This window comes from Thunnus albacares, chromosome 5 (assembly GCF_914725855.1).
Source record: "Thunnus albacares chromosome 5, fThuAlb1.1, whole genome shotgun sequence".
In the NCBI taxonomy this organism is placed as follows: Eukaryota; Metazoa; Chordata; class Actinopteri; order Scombriformes; family Scombridae; genus Thunnus; species Thunnus albacares.
Genome location: NC_058110.1, coordinates 17,365,106 through 17,377,376, shown reverse-complemented (window position 1 = coordinate 17,377,376; position 12,271 = coordinate 17,365,106). Strand labels below are relative to the sequence as shown.

The following is a 12,271-nucleotide window of genomic DNA, read 5'->3' as shown; positions in this document are numbered from 1 at the left end:
CAATAATAAAATAACTTGTGTTCAACAAAAAACTAAAGTAGACATGATGTTCATTGTGATGGATCCCTATCAAATATTTACAAGTTGATCTTCACTCTGTATAATAGAAATCAGGTGTTTTGTGGAAGGAAGGATAATGTATTAAAATGTAAAAAGTATGCTATGTTTTAGAGAATGGTTGGCAGCAATATTTAAAGTACATATAACTTTAAATATTGCTGACTATAAATATAACAACCAAATGCCTCTGCATGGCCGTCACACAGCCTTGTGTTAAAGTCTAATTTGCAGGAGTACCTGGCTTGCCAAGCTACGTTATGGTGTGTAAAAAAAAACAAAAAACAAAAAAAAAAACCACACACACAATATCATAATATGATGTTTAACATCATTTATTTTGATTAGTTACAAAACATAAATAAAATCAACAGTTGAATTAGTTACAATTTACAGAGGCTAAATCACCAGCAACATACTTTATATTACTAGATTTCTCTGTTGAAATGTCATTTTATCATTGGTTCTCAGTCATGCCATTTTGGGACTCCCCAGATTGTTGTTGCATCAATTGAATCTGCATCAATTGAATCTGATAAACCTAAAAAAGTTTATTGAATCTGACCTAATCTAACTATCCCAGCAGGAAGGCTTATGTCATTCTGTTATGTAGCTTCCTGGTTATCGTGGTTAAAAACTGAAATAAGATGTCAAAAATGACCAAAAGTTCTCTGAATATAATCTTAAAAGACCCTGGTCTGTTAGGACTCAGAGAGGTATATAAAGGCAGGGGAGTCCCATGTAAACAGGGATGAAAACCAGTGTTTTATAGTTTCAAATAACCTCTGATTTATAATGATGAGAACACAATTTTACAATTTGTACAACCCCATCTCAAAATACAAAAATAATCTTTATCTTTTAGATAACATTTTGGTAACACTTCAAGGACAAAGCCAGCTCCATATCATGAAACATGATCATCAAGCTGTAGCTTTCGGTCAACATGTTAGTATCAGACATGACAGCACAGTATCTCACCTTCACTAATAATGAACTACATCTCTGTGAAAATGTGGGTTGTCTTGAAAAGCAACAAATACAGAAAACCATTGTTATATCCTAGATTATGCAATTGTAGTTTGTGAACAACCATACCCTTTAGCACAAACTATTGCTCCTTAACACTTCATGTTTTAAAAGTCTTTGACTCACATATAGCAGTCTTTAACAATCTGTACAATCTGATGTTTTCTGTGGCACATAACTCTTCTATCATTAATATAACAGAAACACTGCTTTGACTGCAGGCTACTTATTATGCCAAAAATGTTTCAAAAATGTATCAACGCCTGATCATTGATCATTGAAGTGTTTGTATGGCTAAATGCACTGTTAACCCAATAGAATGTAATATATCTTCTGATATAGTACAGTGTATCTCTGCATTTACAAGTGAAATTAATTTAGTTATAGAGGAATGGAGCAGTTTTGTCTTAAGTAAACCTTTTGCAGTGTGCAAAAAACACGTGTATGGCCCACAGTTCATCTTATGACAGATGCATTCACACTGACAGCCTGTGGTCAAAGACTAAATAAATCATTCACAATTGAAACAAAGAATTTGTACAATGGCAAAAAAAAAAAAAAAAAAAAAAAAAAAAAAAATACAGATAGCACAACAGTGTGGGACATCAAACCTACGACCAGTATATGGTCTAAGCTCTCGCTTGTTTTGTTTCTTGAGGAAACAAGCCCAAGACAGGCAGAGTAAACATTTTCAGCTGGGTACAGTGACATTTGAGAGGCCGCTTTGAATGAAAGAAACAGGGATGCAATTTATAATGCAATATACCGTGGGACTATCACAAAGCTTTGTCACACAGAAAAAATATACACTCACACACTCAAAAATGCAGTAATTTTAAAAGGCAATATGGGAAAAACCCATATGGTCTCCCCAGTCTATAATAACTTGGCAGTTTTTTTTTCTTTTTCATCTTCCTCCTCAGCATGACACCATGATATACTGTGATATGCGGTGCACAAACTGAAAGCAAAAATGTCTACCGTGAAACATGTCATACTGTGAAAGCCAATTTACTTATAACTGATGAATTATCTCAATAGGCTGCAAATAGTAAATGTGAGATTCGTAAATATACAGCAAGTGCAAGCAGTTTGCACTCTGGCAAGTCAAGTTAGTCTTAAGGTCATGCAGTCTTGGGCTGAGTGTACCCAGGTATCCACTGAACATAGATGGCATATTTCAATTCACCATCATGTAATTCATTTATCTGAATTTATATCATGACAATTGTGGTAATTCAGACTGTTTCTATCATACAACTGCTGAACATAAAGTAATACAAACTAAGCACATGCTGCACCGGTGCACTACATTTCAACAGCAAGTGTGGTCGCATTGTGGTTTTGATGGTTGCCAGATAACTTTACCGTGCTCTACTGTGAAACATGCTGTTGTTTTAAAAAAAAAAAATTTCATTTCCCATTAAAACGCCTTGTGCTGTAGGCTGACAGTTTTAAAAGATCTTCAAAAGATCTATCTATCTATGCTTCTGGTTCTCATCAATGTGCTCCTACAAAAATATTTTATGACTTACAGACAAATCAATACAATACATGCTGATCAATTTAGATGACCATTACTAATTGCACTTTTAAAATTGATAGTCCTTTCACTGTAAGCATTGACAAATCAAAACAAAAAATGTCAACACATTGTCAAATATTTTGTCCTTCTTGTCTCTGCTTAGGGAGAGTTCAGGTCCAACTGAGTTGGTTTGAAAACAAAAACATGAACGTTAATTTTTGTCAAAAGACATAAGGGATATGTACTAGGATAACCCACAAACATTCACCCACACTCATAAATGCACACACACACACACACACACGCACGCACACACGCACACACACATTAAAGAATTTATACATCTCAACACCCAAACATACCATTCTTCATAAACCTCAGGTGCTGTGTTCCATATTACCTTCTGTCTGTACATACTAGAATCTATCATCTCTCACATTCACTCCCCATCTCATTACAGAAGTGCACTGGAATCCATATATTCATAGCAGTCACAACTTTCTCTTGCACACACAGAACTAACACTCCAAATGGATCTGCTTTACATCTCGCTCCAACTTGTATTTCCATCTCTTGCACCTTCATATTGACCTCACACTTTGCCTTGGTTTCATTTCTGTCCCAGAGGAAGAGTAGAGGTGGGGGGTGTTGGGTGAATTTTGGCACTGGAAGGTAGAGCAGCAGTAGAGCAGGAGGAAGAGGAACAGGTCGAAGAAGATGAGGAGCAGGAGCAAAATGTCCCCCCAGTAGCAGCACTGCTATCTGCGGGTGCAGTGGTACCACTGCCAGGCAGCAGAGATGCGGCCGTGGACACTGGGGATGTGGGCATTTGGGAAGGCAGCAGCGGTTGGCTTTGAGGTGGTGAGTGGGGCAGCTGGGCGATGGTTTGTGTCTGTGGTACTGACTGAGACTGTACGGGAGTTTGCATCCGGGGCTGTGGTAGCGGCTGGCGGAGAGGGGACTGCGGATAGGTCATCTGCTGGAGAGGGAGAGACTGATGGAGGTGTAAACTTTGCTGCATCTGTGGCACTTGAGCCATGTGCGTTTGCGGCGGTGGTCCCGGAGAGTGTAGGGTGGACAGGCTCCCTCCGCCTGTGTAATGGGAAGGGGCTGCCAGAGGCAAGCTGGCAGGAGTCGGGGGTGCCTGGGGGTTCAGTGGTGCCACTGGAAACCAACCTGGTGGAGCCACCTGTATGGAATATAGTGATGACTACTGAGGGAAGACAACAAAAACAATCCTTTGGTACTGTTTGTTCTTGAAACAGGTGTGAGTAACCAAAACATTCATTATGTTAGAGCCATTTTTCAACACTTTTCATTACTCTTCATTAAAATTAACTGAACACTGTCTGCTTCTCTTTAATGAGTAAGAACCAGTAATTTGTCTTGTTACAGGAGAGCAAAAATGTGTTCACAGCATTTATGTAATTGTTCATTGTGTGGTATTAAAAAGGGGATGCATATTATGGTGTGAAATCCTACCTCGGTCGACTGGCTCCAGCCTCCCAACTCCTGCACCTGCTGAATCTGCTTGATTTGATTCAGTGAAGGCTTGGGCGGGGCGGGGCCCACCGTCTCCTTCGTCCAATTATCAACAAGTTTGTGCAGTTCATCTGTGAATGTGCTTTTTCTTAGGGGACTGTGATCTGTGAAAAAATTAGGGCATGCATCATACAGTGATTGTAACTAAATCATGCGTTGCCTCGATTTATCACTATTATGAGAAACTGTACCTCTTTTAGCAGAAAGTGAGGTGCGGTGCTCTGGGTTGCAGTACAGGGGCAGTCTACTCTGTTCACCACCTGAGAAACTACTAGACTGCTGAATCCCTAGATGAGATATACAAGAAATAGTTATACAGAGAGCAAAACCAGAGAAAAAGACAAAGTTAGAGAGGAAGAATTGTTTAAGAAAAGCCTTACCAGAGTGTGTAACTCCGTTGTTATCCATGTGAGAGTGAGGCCGGGACCGGAGCTTAATTTTGGCTGGCCTGGGCCTGCGTGGAGAGAGGACAGGGGGTGCCGTGGGAAGAGGAGGGGTTCGTGACAGGGAAACAGGCAGACTCTGCCTTTGGTCTTTGAGGGAACGAAGCTGTCTGTACAGCTCCTGTAGCTCTCTGTTCTGCTGGGCCTGAAGCGATACCACCTCTTTGATGTGCCTATAGAGGAGGAGATTCAATACACAGATGAGAAAGTGGTGAGAATTGTGAGGTCATGAACTATAAAATGGAAAAAACAAAAATTAAGTCATGACCTAAAACTCTTTGAGTAAAAAAAAAAGATCTTGTGAACTTGTGTTGAAGTTTCATTTTTCTACTCCCTGACTTACTTCTCTCGGAGCTTGTGCAGTTCTTTTCTCAGGTCTTCATCCTCCAGCTCACTCTCATCATCATCATCATCGCTGCTGCCCAGGGGTGAGTGGCTGTGCCCATGACCTCGAGGCAGGTGGGCCATTGCTGGGGTCCTCTTGCTTTCTTCTTTGTCTCCCTCCTTTGCCCGAGATTTCCTCCTTTCCCTAGCCAAATCAGGAGACACCGGGGAGCTGTCGGTCTGCCTATCCTCTTTCTTGGTCTCAGCCTGGGTTACAGAGAAGCGGCCCACTTTCCTGTGAGTGCTACCATGGCCTGATGGCATATCCTTTGGGGGCGAGGACTGGGGCACTGGAGTCACCTGATGGCAGAGGAGGTGGGAGCCATAAGCTGTTTGTTCCTTGTTTAGACTGCAATGAAGATTAAGACTAATTGCTCCACCTACTTGAAATCGTCCTTTGCGTGACTGAGGTGGGTTTACGGGGGGCGCCTCCTTCTCCTCTTTAAGAGCTTGACTGCTGGAACGTCCATCTGATAAAGAGATAGGGATGAAAAACAGAAAGGGGAAACATGGACCCAGAGACAAACACACAAGAGACACAGATATAAAGAGCACATATATGACGAGTTAGACACACATAAAAGCAACGGACACAGAAAAGTGTACATGACGGAGACATAAAGAAGCACACAGACAGACGTGGGGCACAAACACAGATTCACAGAGTTAAAAATCACCCATCAATGTTACACATGATCAACTTTGTGACTTACATGGCTTGCATGCAGGTCTATGAAATGTGTAAACATAATGTTGAGTATTCTGGCAGACATTTTCCTAAATTATAATTAATAAACTGAAGAATAAGTGTAAGTTGGTTGGCAGTAAAATACATGCTTAACAGAAACATATTATGGGCGTGTGGGGAGGGGTGGTAAATGCTGGTTTGATTAAAAGCAAAATTATAGTAAGTCATTAAATAAAAAGAAAACATTGTGAAATGGCAGTTGAATGTTTACAACAGTGTACCCCCACCCACCCACACATCCACTCTCTCATTCTCACTGACTCACCATTGTCCCACTCATATACCAAACAACAAAGCCCAATATCACATTTTAAATCTGTGGCCAGATCCAAAATGATACTGTTCAGTGCGTTTGATATTTGGGAACAGTAAATTATCAAAGTGTGTACATGTATATTCACTGCATAATTTAAGACCAACATGAAAATATGCAGCCTGATATAGGTGCTACTTACAGATAATGATCCGCTATTAGAAACGCGTGTAAAATATGACATACATGCTCATGCATGTGCATTGTAGCGAAGGATCTAAACTAGTGCTAAACATATAAAAACACAAACACATGCAAGATGGCGGGAATACTTAAACAGTGTGATGCAAATAGAAAAGTAATCTTCATAAATGCAGTAGCATAGCATCTACAGCATATAGTAGAGTCTCATGGAGCAGTGCTATACTGTATAAGCTGACACAGAAAGCGTAGATATATTCTGAACTCATTACATAATATCAGCTTAGCAATTTAGCATCTATCTTATCTGTGTTATGATGTGAGCTGCTTTGCTTCGTGCTGTCTACTCTGAGCCAGCAGGTGGAGGTGAGGTGAGATGGTTGCTGCTGGCAGTGCCTGCGGACTTGGGGCGGGGAAGGGGTGTGTCATATGAAGGGATATGTCCTGGGCACAGCTGGGCTTTACTCCAGAGCTCATCTGCACTGGGATGGGCATCAGTTTTCTGATGCCAACCTCTTCCTACACTGTGCCAATCTCCCACCCTCCTCTATTCTCCACTGTTCTCGCCACTGGGTGAGTAACCCATGCAAAAAGAAAGATTGCCAAGAAAATGAAATTTAGTAAAAGGAATTCAGGAAAAAATAAAAATAAAAACAATAATGTATGTAAGGATGTCAACACTAACATTACATGGAGACTATACTGCAGTCACATAATAATATACAAAAACAGGATTATTTAGCTGTAAACATTAACATATATTAACATTAACATTTATTAATTCCTGACAGTTAAGAAAGTTATTTTACTATGTTAAAACTAGGACTAGATATTAGATTTAAGTCCATGCCCAACATCCCATTCTCTCTCTCTCTCTCTCTCTCTCGCTCTCTCTCTCGCTCTCTCTCTCGCTTACTCGCTCCCTAAAAGGACGCTACCTTGCTGGACTCTGGGCTTCTTGAACAAGCTGGCGGAGTGGCGCAGTTTGCACGCCCAGTTTTTGAATTTGCGAGTCCAGGATTTCTTGCTAACAGGATTTCTGATACTAGGACATGTCAGGTTTAGGCCAAAATATCCACCTCCTGCATTGTGCTGCTGCTGTCCATGCCGGAGGGGGATCGGGTGCTGATTGGGGGGCCACGATGCTTCTCCAGTGGTACTGGTGTCAGACTGTGGGGGTACAGCCTAGAACAGTTTGGACAATTGAAAGTGGCTGTATGGAGTTGAGTCGTTCAAACCAGAGAGACACTCAAACATTTAAACATAACAAATATTACAGACGGCTGAAAAGAACTGAGTGGAGTCGCATTTACACAACTATGGAAATCCACTGGAATATTAACAGTAAAATAATGTAAATTCAGTACAGAGAAAGATAAAATTGAGAGATTTTTATTCAAAATCCAATCTGTGGTAGCCACTCACAAGAACGGTTGGTTCTCCTGGTACAGGTGGGCGCTGAGGCCCAGCAGATTCATCCTGATTGGGAAGCAGGAGAGAGGCAGGTGGAGTGGAGGAGGCGGAGGTGGAGGGGAGAGATGGGCCAGGCTGCTGCTCCACCGGGCCCAGCTCCGCAGAGTTGGGCGCTTCCTCTCCTCCTCCATCCCTCTCGGGGTCAGGGGAGGTGGAGGAGGAACGAGAGGTGGTGGAGGAGGTAGTGGAAGATGAGGAGTGGGGGGAAGTATCTGAGGAGGAGGCAGGTGGGGGAAAAGACAAGGGGTGGAGCGACTGTGGCTCAGATGACTCATCTCCTCCAGCTGATGTGGAGGCAGCTGATGCTGATGTGGGGGCAGAGGCAGCTCCCCCTGCTAGTGGTGCCCCGCTGCTGTACTCCTGATACAACAAGTTCCTCAGCTTTTCATCCAGTGTCTTTATGCGGTTGTCTACGAAATCAATTTTGGGGGGGCCTTCGCTGTCTGACTCAGCCACAGAGGAAGGCTGAGCAGGGGATGGTGTCATTGTGAGGGAGAGAGGGGGTAAGGAGGTTTCAGCAGTGCTCAGATGGAGAGGCGGCAGAGAAGAGTCAGAAGAAGGATGAAAAGGGGCAGAGTAACTGCCTGTGTCCTCTGTAACACTTGTCTCCCCTGTGGACATCTCTGACTCTGACTGCTGTAAAGAGGACTGTTTCTGCAGTGGAAACTGCTGCTGTTTCTGAGGTGTGTCCATAGCTTTTGGCACCTCCTGTTGCTGCTCAGTGTGTTGCAGCTGTTTCTGTGACTGTATATGTTGTTGTGCCAGCTCGGCAGGGATTTGGGTTTGTTGAGGAATCTGCTGTTGGGGTACAGGGCTAACATTTAGCTGTGCCTGTTGTTGTTGTTGAAGAAACTGTTGACTAATTGACAGGGGCAGCATTTGGCTTTGATCTGGCTTTAAAGCCACAGCACCCATAAACAGCTGATGTTGCTGCTGCTGTAGCTGCTGTTGCACCATTTGCTGTTGCTGTAAGTGTATTGTCTGCTGTAGGTTTAACTGTTGCTGCTGCTGGTGATCAGTGAGGGCCTGCTGTGGGGGCACTATATCAGCTTGGGGTGCCATAACCTGCTGTTGTAGCTGGTGTAACTGAGGCTGCTGCAACAACTGCGGGGTGTACTGTGGTGTTTGTTGTTGAACAAGGGGTTGTTGGGTCTGCTGTAGGGGCATTGGTGGCAGAAACTGCTGCAGAGGTACAGACTGTTGCAACAACTCTGGTTGGAGTGGTATTTGTTTCTGCATTAACTGTTGCTGTTGTAACTGCTGCAGAGACTGCTGCAGTGCTCGTTCCTGCTGCAGCTGAATTTGTTCCTGGTACACTTGATGTTGTGATTGCTGCTGTTGTTGTGGTGCTGCCTGCTGTATCTGTTGTACCTGTTGTTCAAGCTGCATCGCCTGTAGTTGCTGTTGGGCTAGTGGAACCTGCTGCTGTAATGCAGATTGTACTTGTGGCTGTGGCTGTGGTTGTGGTTGTGGTTGTTGTGGGGCTGGTATGCCAACCTGGCTGAGTGTCTGCTGTTGCTCCATGCCAAGTTGGCTTACCACAGGGGAGGTCACTGCAGCAGCAGAAGGAGGGAGATGAAAAGAGGATAAAGACTGGTCCACTGCAGATGCACATGGCCTTGGCGCAGTTATCACTGCCTCCCCTACACTTTGACCTACAGTGGAGCTACCACTGGTTCCAGGAGAAGTGATGACATCTGGCATAATGGTGGTGGGTGTGGGAGACACAAGAGAAGGAGCAGTGGGCAAAGTGGGGAGGTTTGTAGCAACAGGTAATGCTATGGATGAGGGAACACTGGGAATTTGGTCAACAGAAGCTGAGGGGAGGACTGGCAGTTCAAGACCACCTGAAGCAGTGACAGGGACAGAGGCTTCAAGAGTAGAGGCTAGTGCAGAGATGCTTTCAGAGGCAGTGGTGTTAGGGGAGGGAGCAGTGGTGGTTGAGGGGGCTATGGAGGCAGGGGCTGAGACAGTGGAGACTGGAGGGGAGGTGGCAGAGAGGGTGGGGCAGGGGGGAGAGGCCATTCCAGTCAAGGACTCCAGACTCTGGGATCCTTCACTTTCTACAGCCGCAGAAATGAACACAGTTAGTTTCTGTTATGCAGCCAAATCAGTCATGTTAATAAGCCATAGCAATATAATCAATCTGGATAGAGCTCACCTTTCTCTGTTTTTGGGGACTGGGGTATCCTTGTCTCTGTAGTAGGTGGTGGCGTGGCTGCTCCCTGACTAGAAAGAGAGTCTCTGTGTCGGATGGTCTGGTTGATGAAGAAACGCCAGCGTCCCACTGGGGAGGAATGGGGCACTGAGTCCACTGAGAAATCACAAAGATAGTTAGCATTTTCTCTTTTTGTAGTGCCATCTTTTTTCCGAATAACAAAAGATATCCATACTCACTTGTAGAGCTAGTGGGAGTGCTCACATGCAACTGGTCTGTGGATCCAGTCTTAATAAGGAAATAAAAGACTCAAGTTCAAGCACAACATAAACATAAGAGAGGAGAGAATATAAACCATGGCAATGTGGAAATCAACATGCCTGTGAATGTGTTTGAAGAATTTCCTGGGCTTTCTTTACTATGGCTCTAAGCTCCTCAACAAACATCTCTTTCTCCACATCAAGGACAAAGTCCTCCTCCACCTACAAACAAAATGCAGCCAAATCAGCAATTATTAAGACATGGACTAATTTGTTTTTATCAAATCATGCAGACTATGGTAATGCATGATCAGTCTACCATGTAATCTGCTATGTCCTCAGGTGCATCCCCTTCAATGTCAAATTTAAATGTCACCATCTTGTTGCTATGGGTCTCCAACTGGCATTCCACCATATTGTCCCCACTGCCGGACACCTAGGGAGGACATTATAAATATCATTATATACTTGTCCTATTCCAAATCTATTAGTATACATTAATTTATAACTGTGGTTTGTCATTTGTTGCTGTTTTTTCACCTGGAGCATACTCAGTTGAAACTGATGTGAAACTTTTTCAGGCCTCTGACAAGAAGATCTCCTCTGAGTCTTTAATTTCTCTAATTTCCCATTGGCCAAGAGCTGAAAAGTTTCTTCTCCATTCGCTGGCACAGACCTGTGGGTGGTAAGATAGTAGAGTGGTTACACATTGTCCTGTAAACGACAGATACCCAGAATACGACACTTAACACATAATGCGACTGCATAGGTGCAAAGGTTTTCACTCGGAGAAAATGTCATTAAGCCACATTTTTTCACTATTTTTTGGCTCGTTAAGGTGCCTTTACATTAAGGCGTATAGAATCCCACATACTGCAAGACATGCACCTATTATCTAACTATAAAGGAAGGAGTCTCTGTCTGTATGTTTGTTTGTCCTTCGCTTTTCTCAACAACTGTTCAGCCCATCAACTTCACACTTGGCAGGTGTATTGCTGAGGACCCAAGGAAGTGCAGTGTCGAGTGTGAAGTTGTTTGATAATTTATTGAGAATTATTAAATTTGGCAGAGCATTTCTGTTTTAACCAACATGGCTTTTCTAGCCTTTACGGTACTGGTTTAGCGGCCCAGGAAACTCGCAGACCAAATGCATGTGTTGTAAATCATCTCCCATGATGCTACTCAGCCAATCAAATCTGTGCACTTCAATAAGCATTGCAACTCAAGATACACATACACAATCTATGCACACACACAGGGGGAGAGACGAGACAAGAGACTACAGTCGGAGAAATAAGCAAGTCAGAAAAAAGTAGTTTCACATGGCGTGCTCTAAAGAGAGAAGTGTAGACAGCGAAAACAGAGCTTTTCATCAAGAATGGCCAGTTCAAAACCAGTATGTCTCATATGTTCCAAGACTGTGGCAATTATTAAAAGCAGCAATGTGAAGCGCCACTACGAAACAAAGCACAAATCTTTTGAGCAAACATACCCACTCAAATCCGAATTGAAGGTACAGAAAATTAATGATCTAAGAGCCCAGTATGATCGATGATATATTTTAAAATGCACATTTTTAAAAAGCTCTCTGTAATGTATTTTATTTTCAAATAATTTTGATTTTCTGACTATAAACCCCCAAACTATATATATAGTTTATAGTTTTATTTCATAATTCTCGGCTCCAGGCAAAGTAAGGAGGGCCCCCAAAGAAAATCTTGCCTAGGGTCCCCTGTTATCTAGAGCCGGTCCTGATGATAACCCTGAATTAGTGCACAGCCCTGTTTTGAACGGTCACTGCACTAGTTACTGGTAAATGGAGCTAGGTTCAGACAGTAATGATATCAGACATACCCTGACGAAGAATGACGTTCTGTACTTGACAGGTATGGACAATCCTGTAGAGTAACATGGATACAGACACAAAGAAGTCCACAGGAACACAGAGAAAAAACACACACAAAAAACCATCAGCAACATCAGATGCAAGTGACACTATAATGTAATTATGGATAATATTACTATATAACAAATGTACTGATGGATATATTAATTTCTTAAAGAATTAAAACTTGTTAGTTTGAATCAAAAAGGCTTTTTCAAATAATTAGATAGCAGTATTTTCATTCATTCTCCCAGTATATCAGCAAAGTGAAATTACTTATTAATTATTACAACCAACTTTCATTCTTCCTGTA

General features: G+C 42.7%; 1 protein-coding gene across 9 annotated transcripts in view; it reads right to left on the bottom strand.

Moving 5' to 3' along the window:
• Window positions 1-368: 368 nt before the first annotated feature.
• Window positions 369-12,271, bottom strand: part of si:dkey-151g10.3 (serine/threonine-protein kinase WNK3) — a 39,943-nt gene continuing 28,040 nt past the window's right edge. For 3 of the 9 annotated variants that reach the window (XM_044350965.1, XM_044350966.1, XM_044350973.1), the window contains 14 exons: window positions 11,928-11,971; window positions 10,614-10,749; window positions 10,393-10,509; window positions 10,194-10,295; window positions 10,053-10,101; window positions 9,817-9,969; window positions 7,608-9,718; window positions 7,121-7,367; window positions 5,365-5,450; window positions 4,940-5,280; window positions 4,534-4,769; window positions 4,345-4,440; window positions 4,094-4,257; window positions 369-3,800 (listed from right to left, as the gene is read on the bottom strand). In XM_044350965.1, coding sequence (XP_044206900.1) covers window positions 3,222-3,800; window positions 4,094-4,257; window positions 4,345-4,440; window positions 4,534-4,769; window positions 4,940-5,280; window positions 5,365-5,450; window positions 7,121-7,367; window positions 7,608-9,718; window positions 9,817-9,969; window positions 10,053-10,101; window positions 10,194-10,295; window positions 10,393-10,509; window positions 10,614-10,749; window positions 11,928-11,971 — 4,461 coding nt within the window. In that variant the 3' untranslated portion in view covers window positions 369-3,221. Of the gene's footprint in view, window positions 3,825-4,093; window positions 4,258-4,344; window positions 4,441-4,533; window positions 4,770-4,939; window positions 5,281-5,364; window positions 6,752-7,120; window positions 7,368-7,607; window positions 9,719-9,816; window positions 9,970-10,052; window positions 10,102-10,193; window positions 10,296-10,392; window positions 10,510-10,613; window positions 10,750-11,927; window positions 11,972-12,271 lie in introns of those variants that run through there. The other 6 variants (XM_044350968.1, XM_044350969.1, XM_044350972.1 and 3 more) reach the window with 6 other exon arrangements.